The sequence below is a fragment of the Erigeron canadensis genome, chromosome 9 (assembly GCF_010389155.1).
Source record: "Erigeron canadensis isolate Cc75 chromosome 9, C_canadensis_v1, whole genome shotgun sequence".
NCBI lineage: Eukaryota > Viridiplantae > Streptophyta > Magnoliopsida > Asterales > Asteraceae > Erigeron > Erigeron canadensis.
Window position 1 is genome coordinate 35,755,864 of NC_057769.1, and position 27,485 is coordinate 35,783,348.

General features: G+C 32.7%; 2 protein-coding genes and 1 pseudogene across 2 annotated transcripts; 2 read left to right on the top strand and 1 right to left on the bottom strand.

Moving 5' to 3' along the window:
• Window positions 1–15,579: 15,579 nt before the first annotated feature.
• Window positions 15,580–18,106, top strand: LOC122583716 (protein NRT1/ PTR FAMILY 1.2-like). Its single transcript, XM_043756093.1, has 4 exons — window positions 15,580–15,718; window positions 15,804–16,021; window positions 16,476–17,017; window positions 17,248–18,106. Exons 1-4 carry the CDS (start codon window positions 15,586–15,588, stop codon window positions 18,104–18,106), a joined length of 1,752 nt encoding a protein of 583 aa, XP_043612028.1. The 5' UTR covers window positions 15,580–15,585.
• Window positions 18,107–19,122: 1,016 nt separating this feature from the next.
• On the top strand, window positions 19,123–21,622 carry LOC122583717 (annotated as a pseudogene).
• A 420-nt stretch (window positions 21,623–22,042) lies between these two features.
• Window positions 22,043–27,485, bottom strand: LOC122583718 (bark storage protein A-like). Its single transcript, XM_043756094.1, has 5 exons — window positions 27,254–27,485; window positions 23,254–23,321; window positions 22,945–23,100; window positions 22,606–22,845; window positions 22,043–22,411 (listed from the first exon to the last, which is right to left on the bottom strand). Exons 1-5 carry the CDS (start codon window positions 27,483–27,485, stop codon window positions 22,043–22,045), a joined length of 1,065 nt encoding a protein of 354 aa, XP_043612029.1.

Genomic DNA, 27,485 nt, shown 5'->3' on the forward strand with positions numbered 1-27,485 from the left:
AGTGACACACAAGTCTGATATATACTCTTTTGGAGTTGTTCTATTTGAACTCTTGTGCGGGAGAAAGGCAAACGAAGATAATAAGTTATTGCTAGCTCCATTGGCCAAGTCTTGTTACGAAGACGGGAAACTTCATGAGTTAATCCATACAGATTTGTGGTTTCAAATGGGCCCTCAATCATTCTGGTGGTTTGCAAATGCAGCGTATTTTTGTTTGGAAAACGACCGAACTCTACGCATTGATATAGATAAAGTTATGTTCTTACTTGGGACCGCATTCTCGAGTTGGTCTGCGTATGCAACGGTAATTAGACTACTAGTTCCTGGCCTTTTACATCGTATCTTTTTTTTACTCGTAAAAAAAAACCTTTTGCTTCTTACCGCAACTAGATCTTTAACTTCAAAAAAAATAATTCCATCTTTTACATTATATATATGTGCTTTTATTAATGTACTTGATTGATGCATAAACATAGAGGAAAGTGTATATAAAATGCAAGTATAAATAATAATTTAAATCAACTTTAATTTATTACTCATAAAACAAGTTATAACAAACTGAATCGCAATCAAAATGACATTTTCTAGTTGCTTTCGGTAGTTATCAGCTGGCAACTCCGATCTTATACTTAGTTACTTACATTGAAAAAAATATATGACAGCAGTATGAAAGAGATCGATTGGCGTCGTTGGTGCCTGAAAAAGAGTCATGCCTCCCCTCGAAGGTAACTAATTTAATTACGGTATATGGTTTATCTTACTCCAACATACTGTATATCTATGTTTTTTATATATTATGAGAAAAGTACCCGCACGTTGCGGCGGTGATAAAGGTGATGGCGAGGTGGTGATAAAATGGCGGTGGCGGTGATGGGGTGGCTACCTGACGGGCTCCGCCCACGGATTTAAATATTCATCGAAAGTATATCGAATGATCTCTCTAATGAAAGAGCATGAAATTTTAAAAACATCCATATAATTTTTATAATTTATCGATGTACGTTTTTTAAGATAAAAGATTTTGAATAAATTAGAGAAATAAAATGATTTAGAAAAAATTTTAAATTTGTTATTAAAAGTATGGCTAATATAAGATGAATTAATTTTTTTATTCTAAAACTAGGATTTTTGATTATTTAATTCTAATCTCATACCAAACCATCCCCGCGTCTAATTGTACAACCATCCCTTTTTATTTTTAAAATTTTTTTTTCTATCATTTGAGTTGACTAAGAATAAATCCCCTTTCTTCAATTTTTACATGATTGGAAATCTAGTCTGTAAATATTTACCTATGAACTTTACACTGTTAAAACTAAAATCGGGGGCAAATTTTAGAAACTTATGAAAAGTAAAACTAAAAAGGGACAAAATGTTAAAAACCTATATAAAAATTTTAAAAAACTATAAAAAATTTAAAAGTACATGACAAAATTTAAATTTGAAGGGGAACATTAGACCCCTTTGACTCCCTTTAGTACCGCCACTGGATTGGACACGATAATATATTCGTTTTTCATGAAGCCTTCATTTATATAGTGCAATAATAGTGTTTTTTTATAATTCCTTTTAAACACAAGAGTGATCAAACTTCTATGTAAGAACTTCATGAGATATCTCATGATTATGAGACACTCAAAGAGTCAAAGCACCTACACATATCACAAACAATATATCTTTTCATTCCCCAAATTATATAAGGGATTTGCTACATACAACCCTTAAGGCTGTGTTTAAGGTGCATAAATTGTTTGTACATTTACCATGAAAATCAGAGGGCGAGCTTTTAATATGGAAGGTACAAGTTTATTTATGCACGTTGAATACAACCCTTAAGTATATTGGGCACGATAATATATTCGTTTTTCATGAAGCCTTCATTTATATAGTACAATAATAGTGTTTTTTTATAATTCCTTTTAAACACAAGAGTGATCAAACTTCTATGTAAGAACTTCATGAGATATCTCATGATTATGAGACACTTAAAGAGTCAAAGCACCTACACATATCACAAACAATATATTTTTTCATTCCCCAAATTATTTTAAGGATTTGCTAAATACAACCCTTAAGGTTGTGTTTAAGGTGCATAAATTGTTTGTACATTTACCATAAAAATCAGAGGGCGAGCTTTTAATATGGAATGTACAAATTTATTTATAATATATTCGTTTTTCATGAAGCCTTTATTTATATAGTACAATAATAGTGTTTTTTTTATAATTCCTTTTAAACACAAGAGTGATCAAACTTCTCTGTAAGAACTTCATGAGATATCTCATGATTATGAGACACTCAAAGAGTCAAAGCACCTACACATATCACAAACAATATACCTCTTCATTTCCCAAATGATATAAGGGATTTGCTAAATACAGCCATTAAGGCTGTATTTAAGGTGCATAAATTGTTTGTACATTTACCATGAAATTCAAGGGGCGGGCTTTTAATATGGAAGGTACAAGTTTTTTTATGCACGTTAAATTTTTTTATTTTTTATTTTTATTTTAAAATTTTTTATGGATTGATTTAATTAAAAAAAAGAATGAAAAAAATTAAAAAAATGAAATAAAAAAATCAACAAAACAAGCTAAAATAATAATATAAAAACGGACCTTCTCTCTTTAAGAGCATCCACAATGGTAAAGCTTTTTTCTAAAAGTTTTTTATAAAAAAGCTTTTGCTCCAATGGTAATAGTTTGAAATTCACCTAAAATTCTTTAAGTTGTAATTAAATATGTAAGAGAGAGAATGCAATAGCTTAAAATTTTTCTAGTCATTGCTAAAAAAGCCTTCACCTCCAATGATAAAAAGTCTTTATAAAAGTTTTTGTAATAGTATCAAGTCTTACAAAAAGCTTTATAAAAACACCATTAGAGATGCTCTAAGAACCTTCTCTCTGGATCTATATATATATATATATAGGGTTGAGTATTGTAAAACAAGTATTAAAGTAAAACAAATAAGAGAAGATCTTAATCTTTAGATCATGGTTAAATTGATGCACAAAGATTCACGAAGCAATTGATGCACAATGATTTTCATAATGCACAGTTACTTTTAGTGAAAAGAACTTTAATACTTGTTTTATTTTATCTAAAACATATATATATATATATATATATATATATATTGTATCTTATTTTTAAAGATTAGTATTTGATTACAATTAGGTAATTATGAATTTAGAATCTTTTTTTAGTTACACCAAATTGACACATGTCGTGCAATGAATGTGTCAAGTGTTGATAAAATCCTTTTATATTAAATTTAAAGAAAAATTAGTATTTGATTACAATTAGGTAATTATGAATAAGAATTTTTTTTAATTACACCAAAATTGACACATGTCTTGCAAGTAATACGCCAAGTGTCGATCGTAGAAATACACAATCCTGTTTTAGTATATTGAATAGATAGATAGATATATATTTGAAGGCAAAAGATGCTGATATGTAAAAAGAAAACCCGTATAACGTAACATATCTAAGTTAATACTTTTTATACAAATTTGTCGTAAATCTCTTATCTAAACAAAACAAAATTGTTTCTAGAAGTTTTTTTCCTATGTGGCAAGCCAACATTTTTTTCTAAACTATTTTTTAAACATATATGATGTCGTAATCGTTTTTCTTTTCTTTTAATATATTTTTATTAGGCCCTATGTCATATTTTTTTTTCTCCATATTATATGTCTAACCTTATTTTTTTTTATAATTAATATGAAAAATGATTGACTTTATCTTAACTCTTTATTTTTAAATCCATATCTACCATTGATTTATCGTAGTGTTTTTACTTTTTCATCACCCTAATCGGTTTTATATATTAATGTTCATCTTTACAAGTATGTTGCTATCTCAATATTAAATTAGAATGCATCGATAACAAATTACATACATATTTCTATATACTTTTTGGTTTTAACTTTTTAATTAAACGATCCGGATTGAACCCGGGTTAATTAGCTAGTTATAACAAAACCGAAATCCCAATGGTGCTTGCTTTATTATTATTATTTTTCTCTAATTATATCAATTTATAGAGCTCACTTGTGGATTTTTTATAGATTGTTAGATCCAAAAGTTTGGGACAAGCTACATCTGTACCACTTGGAATTGGATCGCACTTTGCCAATCAGGTAAATAGCTGTAAATTCATATCTATGAACTGATTCATGTAACTATATAAAGTACATATTTGTTTAATTTGTTACACTCAATTAACCCCTTAAAAACTAGATGGTTACAAATCAACTTTTGATAAATAGTTAATATTAATTTACATGATCACTATAAACGTTATTTTTTTATTTAAAACAATGTAAGAAGTTGTTGGAAAAAAATGAATTTTTTAAACTCAAAGTTTAAAAACTAATACATTAATTAGAAAAAATGTTTGAGATTCATTATCAAATCAAAATATAAAATTTCAAAATAAATAAGAATTAATATTAACTAGATTTTAGCCCGTGTATATCCACGGAATATAAAAGCAATCATCTTTTGTTAATTTATCAATCATCTTTGTCTTAAAAATATCGAGTACTATAATGACTTAAATATCATTGATAGTATAAAATATTAAGTTCAGTGCTTTTGATTTTTAAATTGATCAAACTTTACATTAAGTATAAGTTTTGCTGATATATGATTTATCATTTATGTATTTTATTCGTTAACTTGAGCATATTAACGATTTGAATGCTTATAATGAAGCTATGAGTTATATTAAAATATAACATTAAAAATTAGCATAAAATTAAAAAGGCAAAGGCTAATGCTTTTTTTGCCAAAATAACAACTTTGTGTAAAAAAATTGTGTATTTTAAAATTTGTAAATAAAAAAAGGTAAAGTAGCATAAATTTAAAACTAATATATTTTTATTTATTAAATATTTAGAGCATCAAGTTCAGAAAATTTAAATAAAATATACCTTTGTAAATCATGGTCGAACAGTTCTTTTTACCTTTGTAGATAATATAATAGTAAAATATGTTTAAAAAAATAGCTTACCCATGTTTTGGATGAAGTTAATAAAAGGTTTGATATTGTATTTATCCATTTATGTGTCCTCAACTTTTTTTATTAAAAAAATAGCTTACTCATGTTTTAAATGACGTTAATGATAGATTTGATATTGCATTTATCCACATATGTATTCTCGACTTTTTTTTTAATAATCTATTATCTCTATCTCTATATATAATAAAACAAGATTGTTTTCTATAAGTAATTTTAGAAAGTTTTTGATGTGGCAAATTCATAGTTCACCTTAAAAAAAATTATTTAATTATGATGTCATATTTATAAAATAGAAAAAGCCTTTTACATCTTTAATAAAAGTATTAATCATTTATATAAAGAAAAAAAAATCTCTCTTAGATAATATTTGTTTTTTTTATTTACTTAATGCAATAGTCATTTTTATTTTAAAAATTATTATTGTGTTAGTGATTTATTAACTATATAGTTATTGTGTTAGTTGAATTATTAGATTTATATCAAGTCAATCATTTATATAAAGAAAAAAAAATCTCTTTTAGATAATATTTGTCTTTTTTTAATTTACTTAATGCAGTAGTCATTTTTATTTTAGAAATTATTACTGTGTTAGTGATTTATTAACTATATAGTTATTGTGTTAGTTGAATTTTTAAATTTATATCAAGTTATAATGCTTTAATTACAAACATCATATATATATATATATATATATATATATATATATTTAATATCTTTTATAATTTTAAAATTTTAATTAACATGACCGGGTTGAACCCGGGTTGATTAACTAGTATATTAACTAAATAAAGTTTTCTTAAATTTAAATGATGACATTAGCAAAAATCAATTTAATGTAATTGAGCAATTTGATTGGTTAATAAGTCATTAGGTAAGTTGTCTTTTAGTAAAGATAAAGATAAAGATAAAGGTAAAGATAAAGATTAGTGAATTATCGGTTAATAAAATAAAATCAAAATATATAATTTCAAAATAAATAAGAATTAAAATGTTTTCTTTGTCGTTTTGTCAAACTAACCCATCCTTTTTAAGTTCCCGACGAAAGAAACCAAAACGTAAGTCAAGACTTTAGATGGGCCTTTTTTGCGTATGACTTGTTCGTTCCAAAACGGCAAAAAGTGAAGGCGTTGGGCTGGTGGAGTCATGCACGAAACCAACACAAAAGTCCACATCTTATAAAAAAGAGTCTCTTCCCACGTGCAACTTGATCACCATTTCTATCCATATTTTATGAAAAGTGACAAAATACAATAATTATCAAATATCTACAACAAATATAAAATATACACGGTTTTCAATGACTATTAATTGTTGTAGATGTATCATTCCTTATATTTTATCCATTTTAGCTCAAACTTAAAATAAACATGTTGGGGGGTTTAGGTATTGTAAAATAAGTATTAAAGTAAAACAAATAAGACATGATCTTGACTCTTAGATCATGGTGAAATTGATGCACAAAGATTCATGTAGCAATTGATGTACGATGATTTTCATGATGCACGGTGATTATCACCGAAGTAAAATATATTGTTTTGATTGTTTTACTTTAATAGTTGTTTTATTTTACCTAAAACCTAAACATGATATATTTCAATGTGAGTCTATTTTTTAAAATTCAACCTATTTAATCAATTTTAGATATTTTATAGGTATATCCAAAAATCACTTATCATAACCCCATAAAGGTAATTTAATAAAATAGATAAATGAAAAATGCATATTACTTTTCACCTTTTGTAGTAGTAAGAGGAAAGTTGCTTTTTGATAATGGCCTTTTAGGTCCCAATAAACAAATTATTAAACTCTATTAATGTTTTGTCAAACAATTAAAACAGATTATTTATTTTTTTAAACACTATAATCTGAAAATTAAATTAAAAAAACAGTTCCAAACACCCTCTTATTACTTTTTAGATTATGAGATGTTAAATTGTAAACAAAACAATATAGTTTAGTATGGGTATAAAAAAGGGCTAATTACTTGGAAAGTCCTTCAACTTGTCACTGAAACCTTTTATGGGGCTCGAACAGAAAAAAGTTCTATTTGAGGGAAGGAAAACGGCTAAAATATCTTTAGTGAGACCGAAACCACTTTTTGCTTACGTGTACTATAAATAGCCGGTTTTATCATTATTTTAATACAATATCTGCCTAACTCATTTTCCATGTGGATTATTTTTTTTAATATATATATATATAAATGTCAAAAGCCAAGCCAAATATAATACATCCTTAATCAGATTTTACCTCAAGACACAATCAAAAGACATATATGCAAACTATGCATCTATCATTTAAATCACTTTAAATACACAACAAAGGAATTAACACACCTAAGGGGGGAGGTAGTCGAACGCAAGATGGAGAGGGAGATGGGAGGGAGCTCGTGAGTTGGTGAGGGTTTCGGCCGCCACTACGGCGAGATGGAGGGAAGGTTGGAGGTGGCGAGCTGGATTCTCGCTGAAGGTTGGGAGAGAGATGGGGGAAGAAAGACTGAAGGTGTAAATGTTTTTGACCGTTGTAAGGACCAATTGTGTAAGTTTTCACACGCCAGTGACCAAAAGTGTAAATTGGGGTGGACGTGTTTTTTTTAGCTGCTTATTATTTTATTTTAAAAATAAAGATATTGATGGCCACTTTTTTTTTCTCCAACCTTTTAGTTGGTTTTTTTTAGCAAAATGAAATTGATTCTTTTTAGCTGCTTTTTCTTTTATTTTCTTTTAGATTTTTTTAAAGTTTTTTTGTTTTAGCTTAAAGGTAAGTTTTGTTGTTTTTTTTCCAAATTTTTTTTTTTTGGCATCATGTAAATTTCTTTTTTTTATTTATGTAATGTTTTTTTTATTATTATGTAATGTATTTTTTTTAATATTACATAATGTGTTTTATTATTAATAAAATATATAAATTAAAAAAAGGATTAATTATGCAGAGTTTATAATGTTAAGGATAAATTATGAAATTTTGAACAAAAGATTGAGAGTGATGGTTACCACTATAAAAGGTTGGAGGGTTGAAATGAGATGGAGTAATTTGATTGGATAATTGAAAGGAGATGGGAGGGATGAGAGTAATGACTCCCTCCACCCTAATAAATCTTCCACAAATCATCGTCTGCCACCACCTCCGGTTCTCTTCCATCCCAACTATCACCACCGGCGCCGCCCGATGGCTTCTAACCCTTGATTTCAGTGATAGAAGTAATAGATGGAAGTGATGGTTTTGAAGTGTGTAAAGATTACGGCGGCCAACCGACGAAAACATCGTAACAGTGGCAAAGGACTTTGATGATCTGAAGAAAGGTTACGTCGGTGGCAAAGGATTCCGGTGAGCATAAATTTTGATGGGTCGATTCTATTGTAAGGAAGGATTCTGGTGAACGTCGTAGTTTATCAACAACCCCACCAATTGCCCCAAATTACTCAGATCTCAACATTTCATCACTATCCAATCGCAAATAATCCAAATTCAAATTCACCAATAATAAATGAGTGAAAAAAAATAGAAAATAGGTGAGAAATATATTTCAGCGGAAACATAATCTTCTCGATGATGAAAAGGATTGGGTTTCTAAAGTGGATTTTGAATAGATGATGAGATTTGAAAGAACTTGCATTGTGAGTTGAGGATTTGGGTGTTTGATCATATCCAACAAATGTTCCACTTATAAAAGGTGTTATAAGATAATGGAATATACATGTGGATATTATAATTCCTTTTTTACCTGTATTATCCATGTAAGAAATTTAAGACTTAAACATAAACGAAATTTTTTATAAATTCTTTTTTAACTGACTACTTGTACGAAGCCCCACAAAAGTCATTTTAGCCGTTTTCCTTCCCTTAGATTGAACTTTTTTTGTTCGAGCCTCAGAAAAGGTTTCAGTGACAATTTGAAGGATTTTCCAAGTAATTAGCCCTATAAAAAAGTATCTAGTAGTTAAAAAGTGCGAAGTGTAAAGTTGTATGAGTAAGGGATGGTCGGAAAAGGGGTGGCAAGAAAGGGGAAGGCTGGCGAAGGTGGAGGCTGGCAGAGACGTTAGCCGGTGGGTGGGAGAGGGTGACCGGAAAGTGATATATAGGAGTGGGAGAGAGTGTGGCTAGTAGTGAATGAAAAGTGTGAAGATGTCTGAAACAATATGATTGATGTTTTTTACGTTAAATGAAGCTATAATAAGTCCATCTTTTTCTCAAACAAAAAACAGCATGGTTGGAATGCTGGATCACTCTGGTCTCTGGAGATAGAGGTCATGGGTTCGATCCTCATCTGATGCAAAGGTTGGAGGGCCTTTTCTACCTTTAGGTAGAAATGGAAGTAGCCTCTCTATTTAGGTAGAGGTAAGGTATGCCTACATCTTAACCTCCCCCATACACCGTCGATCGAGGTATTGGAGCTCAAAACCTACGGAAGGCGGCACTGAGCAGTTTCGTTCTTTCTTATCTTTTTCTCAAACAAACCATCTTCATAGCTAATGTTTGCGTGCACATCAGACACCTTACAGAGTTTTTAAGTAAAAATAAACACCACCTTAATTACATATCCTTATAAAGTTAGTTAGTGAATGTTAATGTAGTTTCAATCTGATGGGAAGATAAGCTTGATTTGATAATATATCTACTGTTTTTCTCAATAAACTTTCTTTCCCAAAGATGGTAAGCTAAATCATAATTAAGCTTAGAAGTTACGTTTAACAAAACCTTTCTATATTTAGCAGAGTCAATAAATTACGTAGTAGCAGCACGATGTCATTTCAACTTCATTCTCATTTTACTGGGAAGAATAGTTAGCTGCAATATATACTCTTTAAACTCCCATTTACCACAATATATAATCTTTTCACTCTCTAACTCATCAAATTACTGATGCCGCAGGTAAAGAGCTTGGAATACTTGAGAATTGAACTCAAAGACATTGAGTTTGCCACAGATCATTTCTCAGAGAGATTTGAAATTTCTCATGATAAATTTGGTGTTTACTACAAAGCAGAGCTAGAATGCTTTGATAGGAAAAATCCCCCATACAAGAGACGCTACACGGTAAAAATAAAACGCATGCATTATAGATCAGAAGATGTGTTCAATACAGAAATGGAAATTCTTAGCAGTTGTAAGCATCGCAACATAGAATCACTTGTTGGATTTTGTGACGAAGGCAATATGATACTTGTCTACGAGTATGTTTCTAGTACATACCTTTCCGGGTATCTAGGATCCCATATGCTTACATGGGAAAAACGTGTGAAAATCTGCATAGATGTTGCACATGGATTGAGCTATCTTCATAATGAGACGGGGGACAAAAAGATAATAATACACCGTGATATTAATTGTAAAAGTATTGTGTATGACAACTATAATTCCACCGCAACAATTGTTGGATTTGGACTTTCTGTATCATTGCCTTCGAATCAAGATGAGGACACTCTCCGTCTCAATGATGTTACTGTTACAGAACATTACTTGGATCCTGAATATGCCAAGACTGGTAAACTCAAAAGGGAATCGGATGTATTTAGTTTTGGAGTGCTTATGTTTGAGATCCTATGTGGGAGGTCCGTCAATGAGATAATGTTACGGGAGGGTTCTGAATACAAAGGTATCACGCAACTGGTACAGGGATGGCTGGATGATGGAATAATAGATAGAATGGTGGCTCCTATATTAAAGGGAGTATGTGTTGAAAATAGATGGCTCAACAAAGATTCTTTGGACACATTTATAAAGATTGCATATGAATGTTTGGCTGAAAATCAAAACGAGCGTCCAACAATGAAATTCGTTGTCAAGGAGCTTGAGAAAGCATTATCCTTTCTAGTAAGTCAATATTTTCAAAATATAATCTTCATTTTCTAGTTCTTTACAATTCAAAATAATTTCTTACATAAACTACTATACCTTTTTTTATTACTTTTTTTTTTTCAATTTGAGACCCTTCGATGGTATTACTCGCTTCTTACCTTATCACAACATTGTTGCAGGTAAAGAGCTTGGAACACTTGAGGATTGGACTCGAAGACATAAAGTTGGCCACTAATAATTTCACAAGATGTTCAGAGACAAGCGTGTCCCATAGTCTTTATTTAGCAGAACTCACATGTTTTGATAGAGAATATCCTTACTCCATAGAAGGGAAGAATAAAAACGAGTTACCAAAGAGAAACTACCAAGTGAAGATAAAATTAATCCACAACAAAGAATATCGGTTCCATACAGAAATTGAAGTTCTTAGCAGATGTAAGCATTGCAATATAGAATCTCTTCTTGGATTCTGTGATGAAGGCGACTATATGATTCTTGTCTATGAGTTTCTACCTACCACGCTTGAAAAATCTTTGAAAGAACAGAGTCTTACCTGGGAAAAACGTTTGAAAATCTGTCTTTATATTGCACACGGGTTAAATTATCTTCACAATGAGATGGAAGACCAAAAGAGGGTAATACATGGTAATATCAATTGTTATCACATTTTGTTGGACCATAATTGGGAGGCAAAGATTGGTAATTTTGAACAGTCCGTATTCTTGCCTCGGAATCATGTTGGTGATGCTATTCACATGGCTAAGGTCAATGATAATGGATCTCGCACTGATCCAGAGTATTTTATGACAGGTAACCTGAAAAGAGAATCAGATATATATAGTTTTGGAGTAGTTATGTTTGAAATCTTGTGTGGGTTACCTGTCCCGTTTCTTGCTTCAATTTGGGGTCACTATACCAGTCTGGGGCAGTTGTTAAGAGAATGGATAGACAATGGAGTGATTCAGAAAAAGATAAGTCCCATAGTAAAGGGAGAAAATGGTGGTAACAAATTTTTCCTACCAAAAGGACCAAACAAAGATTCATTGGGTACATTCATAAACATTGGATATCAGTGTTTGGCAGACAAGCAGGACCATCGTCCAACAATGGAAGTCGTCATCAAAGAACTTGAGAGAGCATTATGGTTTCAAGTAAGTCAGTATTACAATTATCCTCAAAATTTATATAGTTCAATTTTACTGATTGGGTTGACGTAGTAGATATTTAAATGACTATACGAGTACTTGAAAACATTACAGTTTATAAACGTTAGTAATATTATTTACAAATACATCTAATGAGTTGAATGTGTCATGTTTATAGGAAAACCACAAAGACACCTTTAGAATGTCACTTGAAGACATAAAAGTGGCTACACAAAACTTCGGTGATGACATTGGAGGTGGAGGTTTTGGGAGGGTATACAAAGGAGAACTTGCACTTGGACAGAGTCGTTATCCCATAGTTGCAAAGCTGTTAGATACAAGACATGGTCAAGGGGAGAAACAATATTACAATGAGCTACAAATTCTTTATGAGTATAAGCATGAGAATGTGATTGGTCTTGTAGGCTACAGCAACGAAACAGATAAAAAAATCATTGTCTATGAACATGCATCCAAAGGAAGTCTTGATAAGTATTTGCATAATGCCAGCCTGACATGGAGGAACAGACTAAAGATATGTATCGATTTTGCAACGGGCCTGGATTTCCTTCATGGTGGTGGTAACGGACGTGAGGTGGTGATACATAGGGACATTAAAGCAGCTAACATTCTATTGTTTGATGATTGGAAGGCAAAAATTGGTGATTTTGGGCTTTCCATAATAAGTGCAATAGATAATGAAACGGATCATGTCATCGATCATGCTTGTGGCACAAAAGGCTACTTGGACCCGTTGTACTTAAGATCAGGTTTCTTAACCATAGAATCTGATATTTATTCATTTGGGGTTGTTTTATTCGAGATATTGTATGGGAAATCGACGCATGCAATCCACAAGCAGAAGGGTCAGTATCTTCCCAGTTTCATTAAACACATGTTCGAAGAAGGAAAACAAGATGAGGTGGTGTTTCAGGCTATAAAGAATGAAATTGTGGAGAAATCATTGGCTACATTTCGAAACATTGCCTATCAGTGTTTACATGAAGACAGAGGAAAACGACCAACGGCAAATGAAGTTTTAGTTCGACTTAAGAAGTCACTGGAATTCCAAGTAAGTTATTATGAGCCGACTTATAACTTATTATTGGTGAATTTATTTAATGAGCTGAGTGTCTGAATGGTTATTTGCAGGAAAACTACTTAGACACCTTTAGAATGTCAGTTGCAGATGTTATCCTGGCCACCCAAAACTTCAGTCATGACATTGGCGGTGGAGGTTTTGGCAGAGTATACAGAGGAGAAGTTGCAGTTGGACCGAGTAACGAACATTACCCCCTTGTTGTAAAACGGTTAGAAACAAGTCATGGTCAAGCGGAGCAGCAATATTACAATGAGCTACAAATTCTTTATGAGTATCGGCATGAGAATGTGATCCGTCTTGTAGGATACTGTGATGAGAAAGATGAAAAGATAATTGTTTATGAACATGCATCTAAAGGAAGTCTTGATAATTATTTGCATGATGCTAGTCTGACATGGAGCAACCGACTAAAGATAAGCATCGATTTTGCAACAGGGCTAGATTTCCTTCATGGAGGTGCTTATGGACAAGAGGTGGTGATACATGGAGACATCAAAGCTGCTAACATTTTGTTGTTTGATGATTGGAAGGCAAAAGTTGGTGATTTTGGGCACTCCATAATAAGTACGACAGATAAAGAAACTGATTATGTTATCGATCGTGCTTGTGGCACAGAGGGCTACTTGGACCCATTGTTCTTAAAGTCGGGTTTCTTGACTATAGAATCTGATATTTATTCATTTGGGGTCGTTTTATTTGAGATCTTGTGTGGGAGATCGACATATGCAATCCACAGTGAGAAGGGTCAGTATCTTCCTAGTTTCATCAAACAAATGTCTCGACAAGGAAAACAAGATGAAGTGGTTTTCCAGGCTATGAAGAAAGATATTGAGCCGAAATCATTGACTACATTTCGAAACATTGCCCATAAGTGTTTACGTGAAGACAGAAAAAAACGACCAACGGCAAATGAAATTTTGGTTCAACTTAAGAAGTCATTGCATTACCAAGTAAGTTATCATAGTCGTACTAGATGACTTCCTTGAATGCTGTTTTTATACCAAAACTAAAGTATGTATTCACTAAAGAAAAAAAGAATCAACCAAAAATATGTAGAATCTTAAGAAATTAATATGAGGATGGATTCAAAACTCTAATATTACATATCTACATATATTTGCTTGGTTGAATTATATACAGGTGGAGGGCAAGGCATAGGAGCCCAAACTTATAGTCTGGGATGTCTATATATATCTCTGGATCGAGAAGTCTAAGAGAACAATGGTCAAGATGACAACTTACCCAAAAGGATTTTACTTAAAAAACCCTTTGATTAGATTCACTTTATTATATGTAACGGTTTTGTGTTTATAATAATAATGATACATATATGAAATGACTTATCAGATACTACTTATTATATGAAAAATGCAGCAGATGATGCACTTGTAAATATTATTACCAAATGGATACAAACAATTTTTTCTTTTACTATAGTAGTAGTTGCATGCTTGGTTAGCTGTTGCAATTTGACTAAAATTGAGTTTGTTATCTATATAAAACCAAAGCAGCTAGTATGAATGATCAAAGAAACATCTATGTAAAGATGATTGTCTCTCAAATAAGTGACAATCACGTATCCCGGTAGTGTAACTTGATATATGCTGTTTGTGAGGTGGTGACAATTCTGACTCATTTACTCGTTAAGGGATTCATCCGGCTTTGTATTATCTTTGGGTAATTTGAGGGGGAAAAAACAGGTAAAAGGAAATGGGTTAAATTGATTTAATGGTCGATCAGCTCAAATGGGTCAATCAGGTCAAATGGGTTTAACTGGCCAAAAAGCTACAATGGATGAACCAAGTCAAATTGGTTGAACAGGTCAAACTGGTATATACTTTTATGATCTCTTATATGAGTATCTCAAAACATTCAGCTGAGATGTACAATTTTTTTTCTTGTACTTTTTTTGGGGCTGGGGCCTGGATAACTAGATGAGATTAAGTTGTACCCTTCTTCGGGTTCTCATTACGGGTAGTCGTGCTCCGTATGGAGTCGATATTAAATCGTTTGCTGCAATTCTCATATATGCTCGTGTGCTTTTTCATGAGCTTTTTGTTCGTGATTCCTATTTGTTTTGTCAGTTTCATTAAGCCCGCGTTATAAAGATCTCAAGCTGAAAATGGCTTTCATCATCGTTGGCTCGTCCTATTGACTCCATTAGTAGATAAATTGTTGTGACAGAAACCTTTGATGTAGGTGAGCTATCAAAGGGCCATCCAAATTCACCAAAGATGCACTTTTAAAATACAATAATAACACACATTAACTTTTAAACAGTTTTGTTATACACCTCATATATAATTAACAATCTAACTATAAATAACTATAATGGATCCTTCGATCTTGCCACCTATTTTGTAGTCACTCCAAGATTGATAGAGATGTATTTGTCTTTCTCAAGAAACATAATTTATCTATATCTTACATTGTGTCACCCTCCATTAAACTTATGAATTAGACTACCTTGTTAGTTAAACTCGATTAAAAAGAGGAAAAAATCAATTATCCATGGAAGAACATTTGAATCAAGAAAAACTGAGCATCGATACAGAAATACAAACAAAATTGCTTGATTACCATAATAATGATCATCATCATCATCATCATAAGGGTGGTATACAAACCATGCCTTTCATCATAGGTACCTGAAATTTCCCAAGTTTTTATGACTTGTGTGGTGTTTTGGAGCCAATATGGATTTTTTTTTTTTTTTTGTTTCGTGACAGTGAATGAAGCATTTGAGAGAATGGCAAGTTATGGACTGATGCCCAACATGATATTTTATCTTATGGAAGTTTATCATATGGAAGTTGTAACTGGAACAACTATACTTTCGATCTGGTCAGCACTTTCAAATGGTCTTTCCATCATTGGTGCTTTTGTCTCAGATTCTTATTTGGGTCGGTTTTGGGTCATTGCAATCGGGTCTGTCTCCACCCTTCTTGTAAGCCATAACAATCCTATTTTGCTTTCTAATCCTTAATTTACAAAATGGTTCTATGGTGTGTTTGTGCATTCTGAAAGTGATTATTTACTTATAACATTTTTATGTGGCATATATTCAGTTTCTAGTGCTTATGAATAGTAAAACTCATGATTTCATATAGGGCCAAATAATGAGTTTAAAAGTAGCTGCAGGAACACCGATAGTTGTTACTCTTGGTCTAAGAATGTTTGACTACTAGACAAAAATACCCAGCTTAAGAATAATAAATCATTATCTTATACTTTTACTGAAAACTTTCCGACAAATTATTTATGTAATTCATATTTACCAGACACTGATCATTCGTGACTAGATGACACAATAATAAGATGATTACTTTCAAATGCATTTTTAAGCACACTTAATATGTTTTTGTTGAACAACTGCTTGGATAATCCTTCTATTGTTACAGGGGATGACTTTTTTATGGTTAACTTCCATGGTTCCACAATTAACACCCTCATCTTGCTATGAAATTGACTCAAATTGCAGCCGACCATCACTAGCCCAACTCGCTTTTCTTTTCTTATCTTTTGGTCTGATCTCGGTAGGATCTGGTTGCATCAGACCGTGTTCAATGGCTTTTGGTGCAGACCAATTCACACACCATACAGCCCTTAACAACCAGAGACTCATTGATAGCTACTTTAATTGGTACTATGCATCTGTATCACTTTCAACAATCGTCGCTTTTACTGTTTTGGTCTACATACAAGATCAACTTGGTTGGCAGGTTGGATATGGAATTCCTGTTTTGGTCATGGTCTGTTCTGTACTTATGTTCTTACTTGGGTCATCTCTTTATGTCAAAGTAAAAGTCAGCGAGAGCCCGTTTTCAGGGTTCATTCAAGTTTTAATCATTGCTTTCAAGAAACGTAAGGCCATTCTTCTTCATGATGACTGCTATAATCATAGTAATGAAATGGATCGAGCTGAGCTGACAGACAATTTAAGGTTTAAATCTTGCTACACTATTATGAATTTTCTCCGCATAAATGATAAATTCGACCAAATTACTTATTAGACCATCGTTAATGGGAGGTATAGGTTTGGATTTCATTCTTGTTCTCATTCTCTTACTTTATTAAACCCATGCCCATAGTAAAACACTGAAACCGGACTACAAACTAAACGAATCCTAATTTTTATTGTTGTCATCTAACACAATTTATTTTTCTGTTCAGGTTTCTCAACAAAGCATGTGTTAATGATATGAATGTGGATTCTTCGAACTTGAGCCCATGGAGTGTCTCCACAGTTGAAAAGGTTGAATCACTCAAATCGCTAATTAGGATATTACCTGTGTGGTCTTCGTGCATTTTACTATCCACGACAATTTCACAGGGCTTCCCGACACTCCAAGTGAAGACAATGAACCGTCATATCATCTCAGGGTTTGAGATTCCAGCTGCATCGTTTAGCTTGTTCATTGTTTTGACACTCGCTATATGGATAGCCTTTTACGATCGAATCTTGGTCCCACTTCTAGATAAATATACAAGTGAACCACGTGGTTTCCACCCAAAAACCCGCATGGGAATTGGGCTGTTAATCACAATCGTGGCAATGATGGTATCTGCAATCGTGGAAACAATAAGGCGCCACATAGCAAGGTCTGTCTACAATCCAAATTCAATAGTTGACATGTCAGCAATGTGGTTGGTACCACAATTTGCGTTATATGGTTTAGCCGAGGCATTTAATGCAATTGGGCAAATAGAATTTTATTATTCTGAGCTCCCCACAAGTATGTCGAGTATTGCCATGGCCGTGTTTATCATGGGCAATGCAATTTCGGGGCTCGTTAGTAGCCTTTTAATAAACGTGGTGAACTCAGTCACAAGTCAAGGAGGTCAAGTAAGTTGGCTATCTAGTGATATCAATGAGGGTCACATTGATTACTACTACTGGCTACTTGGTTTTTTGAATCTGCTTAACTTTTTCTACTTCCTTATGTGTTGTCGGGTTCATCGGAATTTATCTTCATCTCAAAGTAAGGTAGTCAGTGAGCTCGGAGAAGAAGAATCTGATTGTAGGCATTGAAGATGAACTATATTACATAGATATTATGATGCACATGGTTATATCATATGTATTTACTGAGGGTAACACCTTTGGGAGGTGATCCCTACACAACACAAATTTAACATACACAACAATATGTGCATCAGACAGTTGTACTGTACAACTATTTAATGCACATATTGTTGTGTATGGTAAATTTGTGTTGTGTAGGGATCATTTCCCAACACCTTTACGCATGTATTTATATAATCTTTTATGTGATAGTTTATACTTTAAATGCATTCTAATATATGTAAGAAAGTAAGTGTAAACAGAAACAGAAAGCAAGTTTGTTGTTTCTTGCTGGATAACAGAAGTGAAAAGGCATGGCAGATGGCACCAAAGTTGACTATAAGCTTGACACATAAGATTATAGTCTGTGTGGTTAAATACAGATGATATAACCATGTATATTCGTGTATCATAATATCTATGTAATAATGTACATCTTCGATGCCTACAATTAGATCTTTCTGCTTAGAGCTCATGAGACACCTTACAGGTTGCGTTGAACCCGGCAACATAATAATTAGGCAGTAGAAAAAGTTAAGCAGATTCAAGAAACCAAGTAGCCAGTAGTAGTAATCAGTGACCCTCATTGATATCACTTTGATCCCTATTTGATCGTTGGCTCATCTTCTTGACTCCATTAATGTTCACAAGTGTTAGTACACAAAACCTTTGATGTAGTCATGTATATTTGCTAAGCCAAGGGTCATTCAAATTTATCAAAAGTGTACTTTAGATATATATAATAATAACACAATTATATAATTAACAATCTTATTATAAATAAATCTAATGGAGCATTCGATATTGCTATAGAATTTGTAGTCACTTTAAGATTGATAGAATTCGGTACCACATTCGATTAGCTCTAGAAACATAATTTATCTATATATATCTTACATAGTGTCACCCTCCATTAAACTTAATAACTTAGACCAGCTTGTTACTAAAACTCGATTAAACATGGTAAAAAAAATCAACTAACCATGGAAGAATACTTGGATCAAGGAAAACCGAGCATCGATACAGAATTACAAACAAAATTACTTGATAACAGTAATCATCAACATCATCATCATCATCATCATAAGGGTGGTATGAGAACCATGCCTTTCATCATAGGTACCTTAAACTTCCCAAATTTTTATGATTTGTTTAGTGGTTTGGATTCAATGTTGATTTTTCCTGTTTCCTGATAGTGAGTGAAACATTTGAGAGAATGGCATACTATGGACTGATGCCCAACATGATATTTTATCTTCTGGAAGCTTATCATATGGAAGTTGTAACTGGAACAAGTCTACTTTCAATCTGGTCAGGACTTTCGAATGGTCTTTCCGTTATTGGTGCTTTTGTCGCAGATTCTTATTTCGGTCGGTTTTGGGTCATTGTAATCGGGTCTATCTCCAGCCTTCTTGTAAGCCTTCCATACCATGTTGCTCTCTAATCCTAATTAACTAATTGTTTCTTTGGTGTGCAAGCGTTCTGAAAGTGATTGGTCAATTATTACGTTTTTATGTGGCATATAATCAGTTTCCATTGCTTATGAATTGTAAAACTCATGATTTCATAGATGTTCAAATACCAAGTTTAAGAGTAGTGGCAAGAAAACCAATAATAGTTACTCTGGGTCCAAGAATGTTTGTCAACTAGAAAAAAAAATACACAGCTTAAGAAAAATGAATTATTACCTTATATTACAGACAATTTTCTGTTTTAACTATTTTTAATTCATTTTTACCAGAAACTGATCATCTGTGACTAAATGATTACTTTCAAACGCAATTTTAAGCACACTTAATTTGTTATAGTTGAACAACTGCTTGAATAATCCTTCAACTTTTACAGGGAATGACTTTTCTATGGTTAACTTCCATGGTCCCACAATTAACACCCTCATCTTGCTATGAACTTGACACAAGTTGTAGCCAACCATCACTAACTCAATACACATTTCTTTTTTTTTTTATCTTTCGGTCTGATCTCGATTGGATGTGGTTGCATCGGACCGTGTTCAATAGCCTTTGGTGCAGATCAATTCAAACACCATCCAGCCCTTAACAGCCAGAGACTCATTGATCGTTACTTTAATTGGTACTATGCATCTGTATCAATTTCAACATTCATCGCTTTTACTGTTTTGGTCTACATACAAGACCAACTTGGATGGCAGGTTGGATTTGGAATTCCTGTTTTGGTCATGGTCTGTTCTGCTCTTATGTTCTTACTTAGGTTGTCTCTTACTTGGATGACGGTTAATGCTTTACTTATATTTTTCTTGAAGAGTTACTATGTTTTTCATTAAACAAACTTCTTGTCTAATTTGAAGGTGATGGGGTTGGGCCGTTGGGGTATAAGAGAAGATGGTGGTAGTAAGAAGGTGGTGCTATTGTGGGAATACTTTTGGTAGGTGGTGGGATGACGGGTTAAGGATGGTCTCAGGGGTCAAAAGTAGGTATGAAATCCAAATATTGAGTTTCCCAAATCCATCATAAGCTATAAGTTTGGATTTCATTGTTATTATCATTTTCCACCTTTTCAAACCCTTTCCCATAGTGAACATTGAAACGTGACTACAAACTAAACACACCATTATGTCATCTAACATGATTTATTTCGCTGTTCAGGTTTCTCAACAAAGCATGTGTTGTTAATGATACAAATGTGGATTCTTTGAACTTGGACCCATGGAGTGTGTCCACAGTAAAAAAGGTTGAATCACTCAAATCTCTAATTAGGATAATACCCGTGTGGTCTTCATGTATTTTACTATCTACGACAATTTCACAGAGCTTCCCAACACTGCAAGCAAAGACAATGAACCGTCATATCATTTCAGGGTTTGAGATCCCAGCTGCATCGTTTAGCTTATTCATTGTTTTGACAGTTGCTATATGGATAGCCTTTTACGATCGTATCTTGGTCCCAATTCTAGAACAGTATCAAAACGAACTAGGTGGCCTCCACCCCAAAACCCGAATGGGAATCGGGCTGTTGATCACAATCTTGGCAATGATAGTTTCTGCAATCGTGGAAACAATAAGGCGCCACGTGGCAAGGTCTGTCTACAACCCAAATTCAACCGTTGACATGTCAGCAATGTGGTTGGTACCACAATATGCATTATATGGTTTAGCCGAGGCGTTTAATGCAATTGGGCAGATAGAATTTTATTATTCTGAGCTCCCCAAAAGTATGTCGAGTATTGCCATGGCTGTGTTTATCGTGGGAAATGCGATTTCGGGGCTTGTTGGTAGCCTTTTAATAAACGTGGTGAACTCAGTCACGAGTCAAGGAGGTCAAGTAAGTTGGCTATCCAGCGATATTAATGAGGGTCACATTGATTACTATTACTGGTTACTTGGTTTCTTGAATCTGCTGAACTTTTTCTACTTCCTTCTATGTTGTTGTGCTCATCAGAGATTTTCCTCATCTCAGAGTAAGGTATCCCATAAACCTGGAGACGAAAGGGATTGTAGGCATTGAAGAAGAACTATATTACATGCATGATATATGAATTTACATGTTTATATCTTATCTGTATCCTGTATGGTTGGAATGTTAACTTTACCATTTTACCTTTGATACAACTTTTCAAAAAACTGATTTTGGAATGTTAACTTTACCATTTTATCTTTGATACAGCTTTTGGAAAAACTGATTTCTAGAAGTGTGTAATAATTATGTTTTGTGTGTTTCCAAAGTGGGCACTTAATTTCAGGACGGATGGATGGAGAGTAAAGTATCCAAGACTCGTCTATAATCGGTTAATTTCAAGCCAGAAACTGATAAAACCTAGCTATTCAAATTAAATTGGGGCTTATTTAAATCCTTAAAATACTACCTACACCATGTTCAAATGGTGTAGCTTATTACAAATTACATGATGATACAAATTTAAAGTTGCTAAACGCTCAGGATGGAGGAAATCTTTTTAGGAGATGGGATCAACTTGATAAACTCCACAGCAACTTTGACGGAATTATTAGCAGCAAGGTCAATGAACGTATCAGCCTCGTTAGAGTGTTCACCGCCCCCAGCAAGATCAGAAAGTGCCCTGATTACAATGAATGGTACTCTTTGTTGGTAAGAGATGAGAGCCACCGCGGCACTTTCCATCTCCACGGGGCTGATGTTGAATTTGTTGTAAATGAAATTTCGGTAGGCGGTGTTGTCCAGGTAAATACTCGCACTCGTTCCTCGTTCAACGGTCGTGACCTTTGGCGGTATAGATAAACATGTTGTTGCATTGAGGCACCCTTGTAGTTCCAATGACTATTTGGTTCATCCATGTTGGTACACTAGTGTTAATTAAGTTGATGCTTCACTTTATAAATATGGTTAAAACTTAAAAGACTAAAGTATTATATGCTAAATTTTGTGAACTTTTTGTAAGTGGTCACTTTTTGGGTTCTTTCTTAACTAATTATGGGTAAATACAAATGTTCAAATTAATCAAAAAGGTATACCTCTAGAGTTTTGGCTAGATTGAAATAAGTAGGATCAATGGGAACCCAAAAGGCATGTTGTCTCTCTTCCGGTACTCCATCGACCGGGAAAATTTCCTCCGGTTGATACCAAATGTTGTTCAAAAGATTTTCACCATTAGAGATGGTAGAATAATCAGCAAAGTTTAGGTAACCAATTTCTCTAGTATAATCACCATTCGCTTCAAGCGGCAATTCATCATCCGGACCATTTCCAAATCTCTGGACCATCAAATAATCATTGATTGTTAAAAATGCTACATAAATAAATTGGTACATATATATAGATTAAATAAACTAGAGATAAAAATGTATGTATACCTGCCAACTCCAAAGGGCAGAGTGAGCCCAAGAATGAGGAATGGCAACATCTCCAATATTAAGTGAAGGGTTTGCATTACCAGCTATTCCATAATGTACTACACCAATTATGTCAAATAAGCTCAACAATAGTTGGGTTGTAACTCCTGAATTAAGCTGTCATATATAAAAATTGAATCAGATTTAACTATTGTTTATGTAGAAAAAATAATATTAAGATCAATGGATGTTTTTCCAAGTTATAATAAGTACGTATTTCTTAGAAGCATAAACTGAAATCAATTACTCGTACTACTTTATATGTCATACCATGCCTAAACCAGTCATGACCAAAATTACTTGTTTGTTCCCAATTGAACCAAATCGAAATCTCCTTCCTGATTATAAACAATAAACTACCTTGTTATTCGAGTTAAGAAAGAAATTATTTATATGATTAGTGTACATAAGAACAAAATTAGCGTTTATGAAATGATTCTTAATATATGGTACATGTACGATTTATCATGTTAGCGTTTGTGTTTTCAGAAGAAAAAACGATAAAGGAGGATGTCATGTCCTTGGAACCACATTGAATCCCCATCATGACATCCTTGTGGGATGCGGTGAAATATCGTCACTTAATATCCACATGATTTGGACATCCTTAAGAATTGAATCCACGTCTCTTTATTTCATATATGTTGATCCAAACTGCATTTGTAGCGGGTATCACAACATCTATTGATGGATTAGTCTTCATGTGTTTTCGGAGAAGAAGTGGTTCTTGATAAAATTTTTGAATGAAAACGACATTATCTATGTTTATACACAGCTTTAATTCCAGAGGAAACCTGGTTTTATTTTCAGGAAACCCCTACCTCCCGTTCGGAAGGCATTTAGCTCATACCCACATTTAAACCCATGTACCAATCAATCAATTCATGGGTTGTTGGTTGCACACGGGTTCATCAAAATGATACCGTAATTCATTTCATATGTGTATCATGTTGGTCTCGAGTAGCTCGGCTTGTTCTGGTCCAATTTGGGACTAGCTGGCGTGGTAGATCATGGTTTGGCTCGAAGTGGGTAGAGTCATCCATGCATCGTATGGTTTCTTTCTTTTCTCTTACTGTTTGGGTGTTGTACGTGGTTATAATATAACTTTATGTGAGTATTGTAGATTATTATGAAATTTAGTTTTCACAGTACGTAATGATTATGATTACCAATATAATTATATATGGTTGCTAATTAAGAAATTGTGATATATCAAACTTTTCTTTATATAGTTGTACTTTGTTTGGGTCGCAATCAGGGGAGGCCTAGAGGATGTGTAAATTAAAACCGGTTCTCGGCCAGGGCATAAGTTTAAAGGGGACATAAATTTTCGATATTTTTTTTATATATATTATATATTTAATGTATAATATGCTAAAACGATGTGTTATAAGTACATAAGTAACTACTAACATGGTTATCATTTATAATTTTTTGTTATAATACTAGTTATCATTTATAAAAATTAAAGTTGTTTATATATATATATATATATATATATATATTTGAATTCGTTAGAAGTTAGGAGCATTTTTTTCTTGGCTCGGCAGGGGTGTTTATATTCTCAGGGCTGCCACTGATCGCCATTATTACAATCATACAATGTGATACACATTATACATATTTACTGACGGACGCACACTTTCTTATTCACTAGTTTCTTATCTATAATTTTGGCCATTTCATATAAGGGTAACAGAGTTTACTTCATATCAAAACAGATGCACCATTCACACATAGTATGTGCACATATATACTCATGAACATATGTATGGTATCGATTATACAATCTCTATATTAGGGAGGACTGGAGGAGGAAATGGTCCAAGATGGACTCTCATCTTGCATTGGTACCATTTTTAATATCACTCCTCCATTTGCAAGATGAATGATAAAAGATTATTAGGGAGAGAATAATGGTCCAAGATGGACTATTCATGCATGCAGTTACCATTTTTAATATCACCCCTCCATTTACCAGATGAAAGATAAGATTAAAAATGTGATCGTTTTTCATCCAACATTTTAAATACCGGTATATACAGGTCGGTATTATCGGTATCGGAGGGTCCTCCAGTATTTTAAGCCCGGTAATTTTACTATTCAATACTGGCCGGTATTTCCAGTATTCCCGGCATTTTCCGGTATTACCCTTCCGGTATTTCTGATATTTTCAAGGTTTTTTGTTTTTAAATTTTTTATATAATTGTTTATATTATACTTTAATTTTATTTTTTTTATTATTTGTTAACTTTAAAACGTATATTTTGTTATGAAATGTTTATTTGGTATTACTTTTGAGTAAATTATAACTGTATATATTTTGACTATTGTCATTAAATGGTAACAAATTTTGTATGATTTTTATATAAAAAATTAAAACAGTTGTACAGTCCGGTATTTTCGATAATATCGATAATACCGGTAATACCGGAAATTTCTTTCACACTGGTATAAGTAAAATATCGATGTTTAAAACATTGGTTTTATCAATTCATTTTGTACAATCCTGCACTATCTCTCTTTGTTTCCTTATTTTTTTGTTTCTTTAAATTAAAAATGAAAAAATGAGAGGTGAGAGATCGAGAGAGATGCCAAGCCTTTGTAAAATAATATGGGGAGAGATGAATGGCGTGGAAGAGAGAAAAAATTGAGATATGACTGATGAGATGAATATTCCACCCTAGTTATTATCAACATATGAAATTATAAATTACCAATAAAATGTCATGGCATACAAGCAACTAGTAGTATCCTAGGACACCATAATGAACGTTAAAACTCTTTTTAAATTGGTGTGCTAAGTTTATAATGACGTGGCCTGAAAAATATCTATGTTTATTAAAAAAAAATTAATTAATTTAATGCGTGTTGCATTTATAAGATTTATTGGTACTAATTTTAAATAGAAAAGTGATAAATTCTTCTAACCAAATAACCTAATAATCCTCCTAAAACATTAAAGAGGTGACATATGGTATGTAATAATTCTCTTTTCTAATCTTGCCTCTAATTTTTTCACATATTATCATCTCATAATTAAAAATTATTAATCTATTTGGTTAGGTATTCCCTTTTAAATATTCACCGAAGTCATCGTACAAAATTTCCTCTTATGACAAGTCATAAATCTACTTTCATCACTTCCATCAAATCAGTTACCATTTTTGATATTAAAAGCCATAACTAATTAGTGGCCCGATATTAAAAGCCATAAGTCCATAACTAGGTGGGCCCAATTAAGTACATTGGCCCAATTAAAGCCTTACTCTGATAGTCTGATGACTTAATTGTAGTTCTTTTTTAATCAGTTATATGATTTAAAGTTTTCTTTAAGTAAATTTAAATTGGTATAAGTAAAAATATTGTACAACAACTTACAGTGTTGACATCTCACTATTTGTCAGTTTTTTCACCACTCACTGTCAAAAATCCTTTTACATCATCTCATTTACTCTTCATTCATACCACAGTCTATTTTTTTGTTCTCAACCCACCATTAGCCCACTACTCACACCACACTATACATATCAACAATAAAAGACATACGGAAAAAACACAAAATAGAGAGTGAATGTGATCGAGGTGACCACACGTGGATGAAATGAGTGGTTCTACCATTCAAACCCACACCACAACTATGTTTTATTTCATTGGTGGCGGTGTTTTACTGAGTGGTGGCACCAACTACTCAGTTAGTATTCATACGTTGTCAACATGATCTTAGGAAGATTTTTTGATAAGATAATCGCATAATAAGTTTATTAAATGAACAAGTTTAAAAATTGGTAATGGTTGTATTATTAGAGATGTTTCTACAATCAAATGGTGGTAGCCTCAAACGTTAGTTGTAGTAACATATATTTTTGTAATAACACAAGAAGAAGATTTGTCATTTAATGATAACTTTGAAAAGCGTCATTAAAAGTTATAACAGTATCATCATCAGTAATTAAAAATGTCGATAGCCCCCTATATACATATATAATCGAAGGGATAGATTGTGTAAATTGATTCCATGTTTATATCTGATAGGTGTATCGGATTTAGCCAACATACATATAATCATGTGTGGAATGGGTACGTATATTAATTATCGGTTCTCATAATGCATGGATGTAAAAGAAAAATGAGTTTACTTGAGTTCATCATATATCTAGGTATATTGACAAATTAATAATTCGTTTCATATCTCTATCGAGAATAATAATATCATTAGCAAATTATATAATTAAGGTCATATAAACTTTAAACTATATATAATACGTACCTCCTGCATCAATGATGAGCTTACTGGACTTATATTCAGGATAATTAAGAAGCGGGTTCATTTCAAAGAGGTTAGGAATCACAATGCCAATGTAAGGCCCTTTCTTGTTAGCCTTATCAATCATGTGTTTGGTTTTACCAAACAATGCACCATTGGCTAGCAAAGCTATGGCCAAAAGTAAAATAAGATGAATGAGCAAATTAGAATATCCAATAGTACTATTACTCTTCAT